Here is a 12,453-nt window from a genome sequence, read left to right on the forward strand (position 1 = left end):
ATAAGACCCCTAAATTAAAAAGTTAATGTGTTTTAGAGAGAGGTAAAAATTAATTTGTCTGAATTTCCTGCTGTCTGTCCGTACCTGCAGTTGATGAAGTTAGGTGCAGGGTTGAAAGGCCGTCCATCCATGGGATTGGGGTTGTCTGTGTTCTCACCAGCCAGGACCATCCATTCCTCCTTCTTCTCATTCTCAAAAACCTTCCACTGCTGCGATGCACACATCAACAGGGCAAAGTCCGCTACATGGGACAACACACACAACAATACACAGGACTTACATCGTAGAAGGGATATTATAAACACTTAAACTGTGTTACCAAGAGAAGCTGACTGACCTATGAGGTTTTTGGAGTTGGGGATGGTGTAGAAGTCCGGGAGGAAAATCCACTTGATGAGGGCTGAGTTGACCATGACTTGGCTGTTCCAACGCCATGGGTAGTCTGCATGAAGATAGTCACATCAACACACATCTACTTTCAAATACTTCAGGTGCACTTGATTTGACGTCACATACCTATGCAGAGTGCAGGCGGGATGCCCACGCACAGAACATACTGGTAGATCATGAAGATGGACAGGAAGAGGCAGTACTTGGGCCAGATCTGAGCTATTGCTGCCCGCCGCCGTCGCACCATGATCGCAACCAGCCAGCAACCGTGGATAATCACAAGGAAGTTCATTCGCTGTCCAATCACATTCACCGTCATCAGGAAGCAGATCTGACAATGAAATATAGATATGAAATAAGAAAAGAACGAGTGAATGACTTAACCCTTGTGCTGTTCATGACTGCTACCAATAGTCTGGATGAGCTCACGGAGGCTGTGACATCATATATCAGCTTCTGTGAGGTCTGCTCTATACCAACACGCACCCGGGTGGGCTACAACAACGACAAACCCTGGTTTACAGCTAAACTCAGAAGGTTGAGGTCAGAGAAAGAGGCCGCGTTTAGGAGTGGGGACAAGGACAGATTCAAGGAGTCGAAGAACAGGTTTAGCAAGGTGGTGAGAGAGGCTAAACGATTGTACTCGGAGAGACTAGAACACCAATTCTCTGCAAACGACTTTGCTTCTGTCTGGAGAGGGCTCAGGCAGATTACCAACTTCAAGCCCAGAGCCCCCCACTCCACTAACAACTCCCGCCTGGCCAACGACCTGAATGAGTTCTACTGCAGATTTGAAAGACAATTGGACAGTCCTGAACTACCCCTTCCCACCCATGAGGCCTCCCCCCTCCCCCCCTCTACAGTGACGACTCTCTCCATTCAGGAGAGAGAAGTGAACAAACTGTTCAAGAGACAGAACCCCCGCAAAGCAGCTGGGCCAGACTATGTCTCTCCAGCCACCCTCAAGAACTGCGCTGACCAGCTGTCTCCGGTGTATACCTACATCTTTAACACCTCCCTTGAGATGTGCCAGCCTGTCTTAAATCCTCCACCATCATCCCTGTGCCCAAAAAGCCAAGGCCAACAGGACTTAATGACTACAGACCCGTCGCCCTGACCTCTGTGGTAATGAAGTCTTTCGAGCGCCTGGTGCTGGCACACCTTAAATCCATAACAGACCCTGTACTGGACCCCCTGCAGTTTGCCTACAGAGCCAACAGGTCTGTGGACGATGCAGTTAACATGGCCCTCCACTTCACCCTACAGCACCTGGACTCCCCAGCATCCTACGCCAGGATCCTGTTTGTGGACTTCAGCTCTGCCTTCAATACCATCATCCCCGCCCTGCTTCAGGACAAGCTCTCCCAGCTGAACGTGCCTGATTCCACCTGCAGGTGGATCACAGACTTCCTGTCTGACAGGAAGCAGTGCGTCACAGACATCTCCGCCTGGATGACCGAGCACCACCTCCAGCTGAACCTCGCCAAAACAGAACTTCTCATCATCCCGGCTAAACCCTCCATCTCCCACGATCTCTCAATCACCCTGGTATCTGCGACGGTGACCCCTTCATCCTCTGCCAGGAACCTTGGGGTTACCATGGACGACGAGCTCTCCCTCACGGCCCACATTGCTGCGGTCTCCCGGTCGTGTAGATTCACCCTCTACAACATCCGGAAGATCAGGAGATACCTGTCTGAGCACTCCACCCAGCTGCTAGTCCAAGCACTTGTCCTCTCCAAGTTGGACTATTGCAACTCGCTGCTCGCTGGTCTCCCAGCATGTGCAACCCGCCCTCTTCAGAGGATTCAGAACGCAGCGGCCCGCCTGGTCTACAATCTACCCAGACGCTCCCATGTTACCCCGCTCCTCATCTCTCTCCACTGGCTACCTATCATGGCCCGTATCAGATTCAAGACCCTGGTATTGACCTTCCGAGCAGTGAACGGGACTGCACCCGTCTACATCAAGTCTCTCCTGCAGCCTTACACCCCCACCCGTCACCTACGGTCTTCTTCAGACAACCGCCTGGTGGTCCCACCGCTCAAGACCGCCCGGTCCCAACACAAGCTCTTCTCCTGTCTGGCCCCCCAGTGGTGGAATCAACTCCCCACCTCCATCAGAGACACTGACTGTCTCTCCACCTTCAAGAAAAGGCTCAAGACGCACTTGTTCCGGGAGTACAACGGTACTTAGGAATGGTTCGCTTGACCCGATGTTAGTTTCCTCAAGGATCACAATGACTCTTGCTCAGAGACTTGTTGCTCTTGTGGTTAGTGGTAACTGATTTAATTTTTTTGTACTCGCTGTGATATATTGTTTTTATTATTATTGCTTGTTTTTTACACAGGTACACTTGCACGTATAGCGGTTCATGTTGTTTAATTGTAACTTGTTTAACTACATACCCTTTGGCACTTACTTTGGTTGTTCACAATGTGTGCTTCATGTTTTGGCTACTCGCAATGTTTTGTGGCTATCTTGTTGTTATGATCAGTGACCTATGCACTTTGTAAAGCTCTCTCTTGGAAGTCGCTTTGGATAAAAGCGTCTGCTAAATGAATAAATGTAAATGTTAAGCTGGGAACACAAGTCTCTGACTCCCGGTCCATCAACACCGGATCACCTCAGGGCTGCGTCCTTTCTCCTCTGCTCTTCGCCCTGTACACCAACAGCTGCACCTCCAGTCATCCGTCCGTCAAACTCCTGAAGTTGCGGACGACACCACCCTCATTGGGCTCATCTATGGTGGAGACAAGTCTGATTATAGGTGGGAAGCTGACAACCTGCTGACCAGCCAGAACAACCTAGAGCTCAATCCTCTCAAGACAGTGGAGATGGGCGTGGACTTCAAGAAGAATACAGCCCCACTCAAGTGGGAACCGAACATCAGCTCCCTCACCAAGAAAGCACAACAGAGGATGTAATTCCTACGGCAGCTGAAGAAATTCAACCTGCCAAAGACAATGATGGTGCACTTCTACACAGCCATCATTGAGTCACTCCTCACCTCCTCCATCACCATCTGGTACGCTGCTGCCACTGCCAAGGACAAGAGCAGGCTGCAGTGTATCATCCACACTGCTGAGAAGGTGATTGGCTGCAATCTGCCTACCCTCGAGGACCTGCACACCTCGAGGACCCTGAGGCGAGCGAGGAAGATTGTGGCCGACTCCTCCCACCCTGGACACTCCCTGTTCCAGTCACTCCCCTCCGGCAGAAGGCTGCGGTCCATCAGGACCAATACCACACGCTACAAAAACAGTTTCTTCCCTTCCGCTGTTGGTCTCTTCAACAAGGCCAAGGGTTCACACTGACCTTTATGACTTAATGTCCTAAAAACACATTGCTTTTTGCACTGCATCACACAATTGTATCTTGTACCATTTGTATTTTTTGTAAATATTTGTATTATTTGTATTTTTTGTATTTTTTGTATTTTTACATTGTAAATTAACGCAACTTATATTTTATTTTCTATTCTATTGTATATTTAACTTTAATTCTAATTCCACTTAGTATTGCTATTTAGGATTCCTCCGTCAGGAGGAACCCTATTGTAATTGTTGGTATTATTATTAGGGTTCCTCCGGCAGGAGGAAACCTATTGTTTTTGTTAGTTTTATTATTATTATTAGGGTTCCTCCGTCAGGAGGAAACCTATTGTTTTTGTTAGTTTTATTATTATTAGGGTTCCTCCGGTAGGAGGGAACCTATTGTTTTTGTTAGTATTCTTATTATTAGGGTTCCTCCGGTAGGAGGGAACCTATTATTTTTGTTAGTATTCTTATTATTAGGATTCCTCCGTCAGGAGGAACCCTATTATAATTGTTGGTATTATTATTATTATTAGGGGCCAAGCAGCAGTGAAGCTGCTGTGGCACCTATTATTTTTGTTAGTTTTATTATTATTATTATGCATAGCGATTGGTGAAAAGTTTTGAAATTTGGCACACTAATTTGGAACGGTCTCCTGACTATTTATCACCAAGTTTCATGTCGATCCATGAAGCACTATAGCGCCACCAATATGTCAAAGTTGGAGGTGCGTTTACGCCCATAACTTTTGAACCATGAGACCGTTTTTCTTAAGTGAGGTTTCATCGGATTCCTTAGACGCAGACGATTCGACTGAACCCTATGGCGTCACTTTCGTCCCGAAGGTTTTTCCGTCATTTGTATTTTAATAAATGCCAACTTTTTCAAACTCCTCCTAGGCCGTTGCTCCGATTTTCATGAAAATTGTAAGAGATCATCTTCAGACCATGCAGACAAGGGTTAAATCCAGCTTGTAAACCAATAAATTCAACCAAATGAAGGAAACTTCCTTCATTCAATAACTTAACTCTGCAGCCTCAGCCTTGATTAAGAGGGATCTTAACATACCTCAAGTCCAAACTTGTAAAAGCTGTAGTTGAGCAGGTACTTGAGGCAGGGCAGCAGGCCATGGTCCAGGGTGTCTCTGGTGGCCTGGGGGAAGATGGTCAGGATCTTTGGCGGCGAGCGCTGTAGCTGGCGGTAGTGGTGGGCCTGGTGACGGTAGACCATGGCTTCAAACACCAACAACATCAGCACTAACAAGTGATTCTGAGTATATGACGGGAGGGGGGAAGAAGAAGAAGAATTTTAGACGGTGACAGATTCCTAAATATGTATTTTCTGAATTGTACCTGCCTGTAATACAAGAAATTGCAACAGTCAAATCTGAACCGGACCTGTAAGTGCTCCATAGACAGGATCTACAGGTTGAAGTACAATCATACCAGAGCTGAAGGTAAAACTCACCTTACTGTACCCCAGCACTGTTGCATCCTTCCTGAAGCCAAACCAATTAGCTGGGTCCACTGGCTCCCTATACAAAGTTGAGTTCACCATCTCCTCCTCATTCAGGTTGGTCTCATTGGCCTGGGGCTGGGAGAGAGAGGGGGACGGAGGGATGATGAGGGCAGGAGAAAGAAGATATTGTGTGGAGGAATAAGCAAACAACAGCAAAACTTCAAAATATCCCCATCGTTATTTTGATCAGTGGCTGATCACAACCTGCGTTTTTATGCTAATAAAGCCAGCTGGATAGAACCAAGATTACAGAGAGTTAGGGAGTGGACACTAAGGGAAAGTGCTGCCATCTTGTTAGTTGACTAGTCTAATGGAAGGGAAGAAGAGGAAAATGAGCTCATACAGACCTTGGAGGTAAACACAACTCTTATAAAGATAGGTCTGCTGCAGCCAGAATGGCTCCACATCATGGAAACATTTAACAAAGCGCCATTTTCCTCTAAACAAGCGTGAAGCCAGACACAGTAAACACGTCAACAAAATGAACACATGGAAGTGTGTGCAATTAGCACCCAGGTATAGCATCCCCCCGGGAAGACCAGGGCCTGGTGGAGACTCAGCAGAAAGACAGCAGTGGAGAGAGTCAGAGAGATTGTGGTTTATGAGACACTAAATTATTTTTCACACATTAAACTTTGACCATTTTATATATGCATGTGAGAGTGAGCAAATGTGTGGCTTTTTGTCTGAGTATCGATATGTGTGTGTTCTTGAGACAGAATCTTCTGTAGGCGTGTGTGTATGTTTGTAACCTCACCACAGTACAATTGTTGGAGTACTCAATGGGGTTGACGATGCTGAGCTGGTAGAGCATCTTGCAGACAATGATAATGCAGACCCAGACAGTGGACAGACAGGACGCCATGTGGCGGAAACGGTCATAGGGCATGGCAAAGGCCCAGAAAACTACAAGTACCAAGTTCATCACTGACGTCTGGAAGAGGGGGAGAGAGAAAAAAAGAGAGACAGAGAGATAGTCAAAATGAAAGTTTTAAGCAGTGTTAGGACTGTGCATAGAACTGTAAGTTTCTGTACCTCTCCCAAAGCCACCCAGATGGTGAAGAAAGCCACCATCTTGAGGATGTGTAGTTCCAGGACCCTCCAAATGAACACTTGGACTTGGGACAGGATCTCTGAGAACTTTCTGGACAAGACCAGCAGGCGATCCATCACCAGACCCCATTTACTGGGCATTATGTCTGGAGCAAAAGAGAAAACACGCAGACACTCAGACACGAACACAAATGTTTACCAAGATTACCAGCACACCTCACCTTCATCCTCAGATTCATCATCTCCCAAGTCCGTCCCCAGGTCTTCCTCCTCAAAGCCCACCCGGACCTCAGACTTGTGGCCACTCTTCTTTCTGCAAGTCCAAGAGACATCAATCACACATTGATGGATAGACATCTCGTCTATGCGTGTCTTGTCTTTGCTTGTGTGTCAGCATGCAAATATGTGTGTGTGTACGTGTGTCCTTGCCTATGTACGGGGGTGACGTGCTCCAGGTCAGTGAGCTTCATGAAGGGCTTGTGGAAATAGTGAAGCTGTAGGATGCAGGCCAGTAGGAAGAAGCCAGGGATCACAATGCTGGTGAACAGTTCAGACAGCTTAAATGTCTCCAGACCAATGTCAGCCAGCCTGTGTGGAGTGACCACCAGAGAGTTACCAACCATCCTTTTGTCTATCTAATTGTGTCCATCCATCCACCATCCATCCATCTGTCCATCCATACATACTGCTCCTCGGTGAAGCCAGTGAAGTTCTTCCAGTAGTCGGGGAAGTCTTCGAACTGGAAGGTGTAGATGGTGATGAGGACCAGCATGGTGTAAGCCACCACTAGCCACCAGAACACCTTCAGCAGACGGCGCCAGAGAGAGTAATACACCTGGAGGATGAGGAGACTTAAAGTCACGGGTGACAAACAGTACAGGTGGGAAAGGTCTGGGAGAAAACTGGCATTGGAAATCACAAGGAAAGTCAAGAGCAATTATTTTAACTATATTTGGCTTAAGAACAATGTACTATGATGGTGGGCTATGTGTGAAGTTAGTCAGGTTGTTAGGGCGTGCGTTTGGGTAGAGAAGGCACCTGGTAGAGACATAGGCAGAGCAGGAAGAGCAGCATGTAGATGATCTTGTATCCCACCAGCTTGCCAGCGAAGCTAACCATGATGAACATGCCTCCGCACACATAGATCCAGTACTTGGCGTAGCAGCTCATCACCTTGGCGCCCAGGACATTCAGAACGGACTCGTTCCTTCCACTCTGCTCTACTTGTAGGAGAGAGACGTTGATCATTAAATAAATTAATCCACCAGTGAATAAAACAGTACATCAATCAGTCACACAGATCAAATCCACGAAAAAAATTAACTCCACTTTTGTTTTCTTTCATGCGTCCATCCATACAGCCGTTCACAAATCCATTCATTTATCCGTACATTTTTCAACATATAGTGAACTTAATTTCACCTGAGCACAATTGCACTGTTACTAAGTCATTACCCCAGTGCTTCCGGGGCGTCAGATGGCTGAGTGGTTAGGGAATCGGGCTATTAATTAGAAGGTTGCCGTTTCGATTCCTGGCTGTGCCAAATGACGTTGCATCCTGTGTACCTGTAGCCTACTTACTGTAAGTCGCTCTGGATAAGAGTGTCGCAAAATGACTAAATGTAAATGTAAAAACACACTTACTTCAAGTTATGTTCTGTTATTATTCAAGGTGTTTGTAACTAGACATGTATTGTGTGTAAAATGTGTATGGAAGGATACACTCAGCGTCTCAAACTAGGATTGGTATGGGAATGGAAAGTTTATTTTAGTTTAAAGAGGAAGAGACAGTGTGTGTGTGTGATACAGACCTCCTGTGGTGACCTCCTGTAGGGGGGCAGTATTGGTCCTGCTAAAGCTGTCTTTCACTGACTGGCGCAGAAGAAGCCAGAAGGTCAGAGTGAACAGCAGCTGAGATGGAGAATGGGAGAGGGGAGAGAAAAAGTAGGGTGAGTAAACCAGAGATGTGAAAAAGAAAGACGACAGGATAAATAAGCCCTCCATGCAGTACAGCAGGGGTATTCAAATACAATTTGAGAAGGTGCAGTCACACACATATTTAGGAAAGGTCTGGACTAAAGATGTAGTCATTTATCGGTGCTCTTATAAGAAACCAGCTGCTATTGTCTATATCTTGATTTGGGATACAAAGTTTGACATTAAACATTTTCAGGGCTATTATTAAATACAATGAATTGGTTTTAACTTTCTGCAGGGAGAATAAATGCATACTTGAATGAATGCATTCATCTCGATTTTATATACGATTTTCACTATCAACTTTGCTTTTCTTTGGACAAGCCATCTTCCAGTTTTCAAAATCTATCGCTGAACCTTGTTTGCTTCCAGTTCCGACACCATAAATCACTCTCGAGAATGTTTCCTTAAATATATGTGATTAAATGAGACACAGCTCTCTTCAAGAGACTAATTTGCATTAATACACAAAATGCTGACAATGCGTCCCCAGGCTGGTGTTTCTTTACAGAGACAGAGAGAAGCTGGTGTTTCTTTACCCCTGAGACAGAGAGAAGCTGGTGTTTCTTCACCACAAAGACAGAGAGAGGCTGGTGTTTCTTTACCCCTGAGACAGAGAAGGGCTGGTGTTTCTTCACCACAAAGACAGAGAGAGGCTGGTGTTTCTTTACCCCTGAGACAGAGAAGGGCTGGTGTTTCTTCACCACTGAAACAGAGAGAAGCTGGTGTTTCTTCACCACTGAGACAGAGAAAACTGGTGCTTCTTCACCCCTGAGACAGAGAGGCTGGTGTTTCTTCACCACTGTTAGAGACAGAGAGAGGCTGGTGTTTCTTCACCACTGAGACAGAGAGAGGCTGGTGTTTCTTCACCCATGAGACAGAGAGAGGCTGGTGTTTCTTCACCACTGTTAGAGACAGAGAGAGGCTGGTGTTTCTTCACCACTGAGACAGAGAGAGGCTAGTTTTTCTTCACCCCTGACACAGAGAGAGGCTAGTGTTTCTTCACCCCTGACACAAAGAGAGGCTGGTGTTTATTCATCACAGACAGTGAGAGGCTGGTGTTTCTTCATCTGAGACAGAGAGGCTGGTGTTTCTTCATCACTGAGACAGAGAGAGGCTGGTGTTTCTTCACCCCTGAGACAGAGAGAGGCTGGTGTTTTTTCACCACTGCTACAGACAGAGAGAAGCTTGTGTTTCTTCACCACTGCTAGAGACATGTTCAGCTCTGTGCACAGAAATGTGTACATATTTCACTAGGTAGTAAATTGACCCATGGGACATCTTCATAAAAAGACCTGGGTGGGTCTCCATCACACAGAGCATACTGTACATATATTTAACACATTCTGACACAACACCTATATATTAATAACATTTCTCAGGACCCTCGAGTTTACCCCTTCTCTTCTAATTCCCCCCCCCCGCCCCTCTCCTCACCAGTGCCCCCAGGCGGAGACAGGGGTACTGGGCCCGGTCCAGCCCCAGCTGGCGGAGGCTCATGTGGCCCAGGCTAGTAGGCAGCTCTGGCTCTAGGTCGATGGCCCAGACATACTGCAGGCAGCACAGAGCCAGGCCATAAAGGAGGATGAACGGGGAACACAGAGTGGCAAAGTGGCGTCGGGCGCGTAACATCCAGATGAGACAAGCCCACAGCAGCAGCACGAAGGTCAGCCAGCTGTGGTAGGTGATGCTCCACACCTAGGGACGCAGGGGGTCAGAGGTCACACTTAGAGACAGACGTCATATGGGGGAATCAAAGGTTATTTTACAGAGTGAATGATTTCAGGGATGGTGTTGATTGGGTAAACTTACCATCATGGCAATGAGGGCACACACATAGCTCTGCTGCATGACCACTCTGCCCAGCAGGTAGAAGGGATTGTCCCCCTGTTGGCCATTAGAGGCACCAGTGAGCTCTGGGGCTGGATAATAAAAACAGCCAGATCAGCGCCACGTCAACAACAACCTCAATACAGCTACACAGCGGTCAGATCACACCTTACCTAAATCTGGATGACTGGACTCATTGGTCACTTCAGCCCTAGAGGTGTCAGATTCTCCCACAGGTAGAAGCACGTGCTGGAACAAACACACACACACTCTCAAGCCATATTCAGGAAGTAGTGCATCGCATAGCACAACAAGACTTTTTGTGATTTTCACTCGTGTGTGCAAGCCGTGTGTGTGTCTGAGTTGTGAAAGGTGCCCAACCTGGGTGTCGTCCTTGCTGTTCTGTCTTTGTGTGGACCAGGGCCGTAGCTCCACCTCCTCTCCTACCCCAGACTCTACCCCCTTCACAAACGGCTTCCCTTCATCCCCCTGGTCATCCCATGGGGAAGAGATAGGGTAGACATGAGAATTTACAGACTAAGAATGTCATACGTATGGGGTGGATGTCCGAGGTGTTTGAAGGTAGTAAATACAATACATGTGCTGGGTTAGTGTATGGTACCTTCTCAGGTGAGGCATGGCCTCCCGTCTTCAGAACTGTTGCCACTGTGATGTAGAGGAGGAGCAAGATACCGGGGTTCACATACACGGGCCAGTCATGTTCTGTGTTGAGAATGAACTCATGGGGGGAAGAGGAGCAGTTCCCAGGTTTGATTATATCCTTTAGGCCAAATAGCCTAGTGGGTAGAGAGAGGAGGAGGAGAAAGGGAAGAGAGGAGTGTTTGAAGTGAGACAGAAAAAATGGAGAGAGTGGGGTCAAGGGAGAGATATAGCATGATAGAGATTCCTTGATTATTAATCCCAGTCTACAGAAATTTGTTGCTGAGTTGAAGAGTCTATGTGTCATTGAGGAGCATCAGTGAGTGATTTACAGCCTTTCATCCACCAGAAAGCTGGGCTTGCCTACTCTGAAACCCATATGTCAGAGCCTGGAGAAATTATACAGGATGTAAAGGAACAGGACGCTGTTTCGGATCCAGAAAAGGGGACAACCAGACAGAGTCTTTGTGTGTTCTTGCTTGTTAATGTGTGTATGTGCCTGGATGTATGTCTGTATCTGTACGTATTTGAAAATAAATTAAAGAGAGATTACTCTCATATCTACAGCTCTGATATCCAGCTCTGATTTTTTTCTGTGTCTATCCTCACAACACCTGAACAGTATGTGTTGCTGGAGGTATTTGGCCTTTTCACATTCCAGTGAAACCAACACTTCTTACCAATAATTCCACACATACCTCCTTCCTCTCTCACCCTGCCCCCCCTTCTCCCTTACATTACATAACACACCCCTTCCTCCACACATTTTTTGCAACCCTATCACTTCATTCTCTCACAGACAGGGGCGCCGTATAGGGGGGAAAGGTTAGGATGATACTAAGGGCCCCTGACTGACAGGGGCCCCAAAAATAGGCTAAATGTTATAGAAAGTTATATTATATAAACAATCATCGAGTATAATACATTTAAAATATAATAACACAATGAATGATCTCTTTGTTTTTGTTTGGCAATAAAGGTTAAATATCCCTATTGACCAAAAAGTAAACATCCATATTGACCGACCATCCCCCTGTATCTGCATGAAATGGTTTGATCCTGCCTTAGCGCACTTATCGATGATGGTGTTTAGTTGCAGTCAGTAGATGCGCTAGTCGCTAGAATGTCGGTCCGTAAACACAAATCAGGGTTTCAGAAAAGATCAGAGAAAAGAGAAAGGACAGACAAAAGAGAGGGTTTCAATCAGTAACCCAGTTTTTTACCAAGCAAGGTGGGTAGACAATCTGTGAGTGGTATTAACCTGTTGGTTTAATGTCCATATAAGCTATCTAGCTACCCAGCTAACAAGGGACGTCCCCACGTCATTTTGTTAGCTGGGTACAGTGTTAGCCTACATTTCATCAACATTTCATCAGTGCAGGGAAACATTTAGCAAGATATTCAGATTAAATCATTGTCCCGACTCCCTGCCCCTTTTAACAGACTTAATAACACACGAGTCAGCAGCACCCCAGTCTCCCCATTACTATCGAACTCCAAGAAGCAATCCATTAATTAACCCTCCCGCACTACCAGCAGAGGGCGCCAACCGCGACACGTCATATGTCCGATTTGCGCCGCAGGGGGCCACTTATAGTTTTTTGCCATGGGGTCCAAAATTCCTGGCTGCGCCCCTGCTCACAGACACCCTAGTATCTCACTCAACTTTTCTCTTGCATCCTCCCTTCCATGTCACATAATTACATT

At 46.6% G+C, this 12,453-nt stretch overlaps 1 protein-coding gene across 1 annotated transcript in view; it reads right to left on the minus strand.

Moving 5' to 3' along the window:
- The window catches only part of piezo1 (piezo type mechanosensitive ion channel component 1 (Er blood group)), a 58,391-nt gene that overhangs the window by 12,372 nt on the left and 33,566 nt on the right, over positions 1 to 12,453 (minus strand). The window contains exons 8-24 of the mRNA XM_067249180.1: positions 10,709 to 10,883; positions 10,468 to 10,575; positions 10,260 to 10,335; positions 10,069 to 10,178; positions 9,694 to 9,954; positions 8,091 to 8,190; positions 7,318 to 7,499; positions 6,966 to 7,114; positions 6,709 to 6,867; positions 6,501 to 6,592; positions 6,262 to 6,425; positions 5,984 to 6,160; positions 5,176 to 5,301; positions 4,777 to 4,977; positions 517 to 721; positions 338 to 442; positions 85 to 241 (exon numbers count right to left, since the gene is read on the minus strand). Coding sequence (XP_067105281.1) covers positions 85 to 241; positions 338 to 442; positions 517 to 721; positions 4,777 to 4,977; positions 5,176 to 5,301; positions 5,984 to 6,160; positions 6,262 to 6,425; positions 6,501 to 6,592; positions 6,709 to 6,867; positions 6,966 to 7,114; positions 7,318 to 7,499; positions 8,091 to 8,190; positions 9,694 to 9,954; positions 10,069 to 10,178; positions 10,260 to 10,335; positions 10,468 to 10,575; positions 10,709 to 10,883 — 2,547 coding nt within the window. The remainder of the gene's footprint in view (positions 1 to 84; positions 242 to 337; positions 443 to 516; positions 722 to 4,776; positions 4,978 to 5,175; positions 5,302 to 5,983; positions 6,161 to 6,261; positions 6,426 to 6,500; positions 6,593 to 6,708; positions 6,868 to 6,965; positions 7,115 to 7,317; positions 7,500 to 8,090; positions 8,191 to 9,693; positions 9,955 to 10,068; positions 10,179 to 10,259; positions 10,336 to 10,467; positions 10,576 to 10,708; positions 10,884 to 12,453) is intronic.

The sequence above is a fragment of the Osmerus mordax genome, chromosome 13 (genome assembly GCF_038355195.1).
Source record: "Osmerus mordax isolate fOsmMor3 chromosome 13, fOsmMor3.pri, whole genome shotgun sequence".
Classification (NCBI taxonomy): domain Eukaryota; kingdom Metazoa; phylum Chordata; class Actinopteri; order Osmeriformes; family Osmeridae; genus Osmerus; species Osmerus mordax.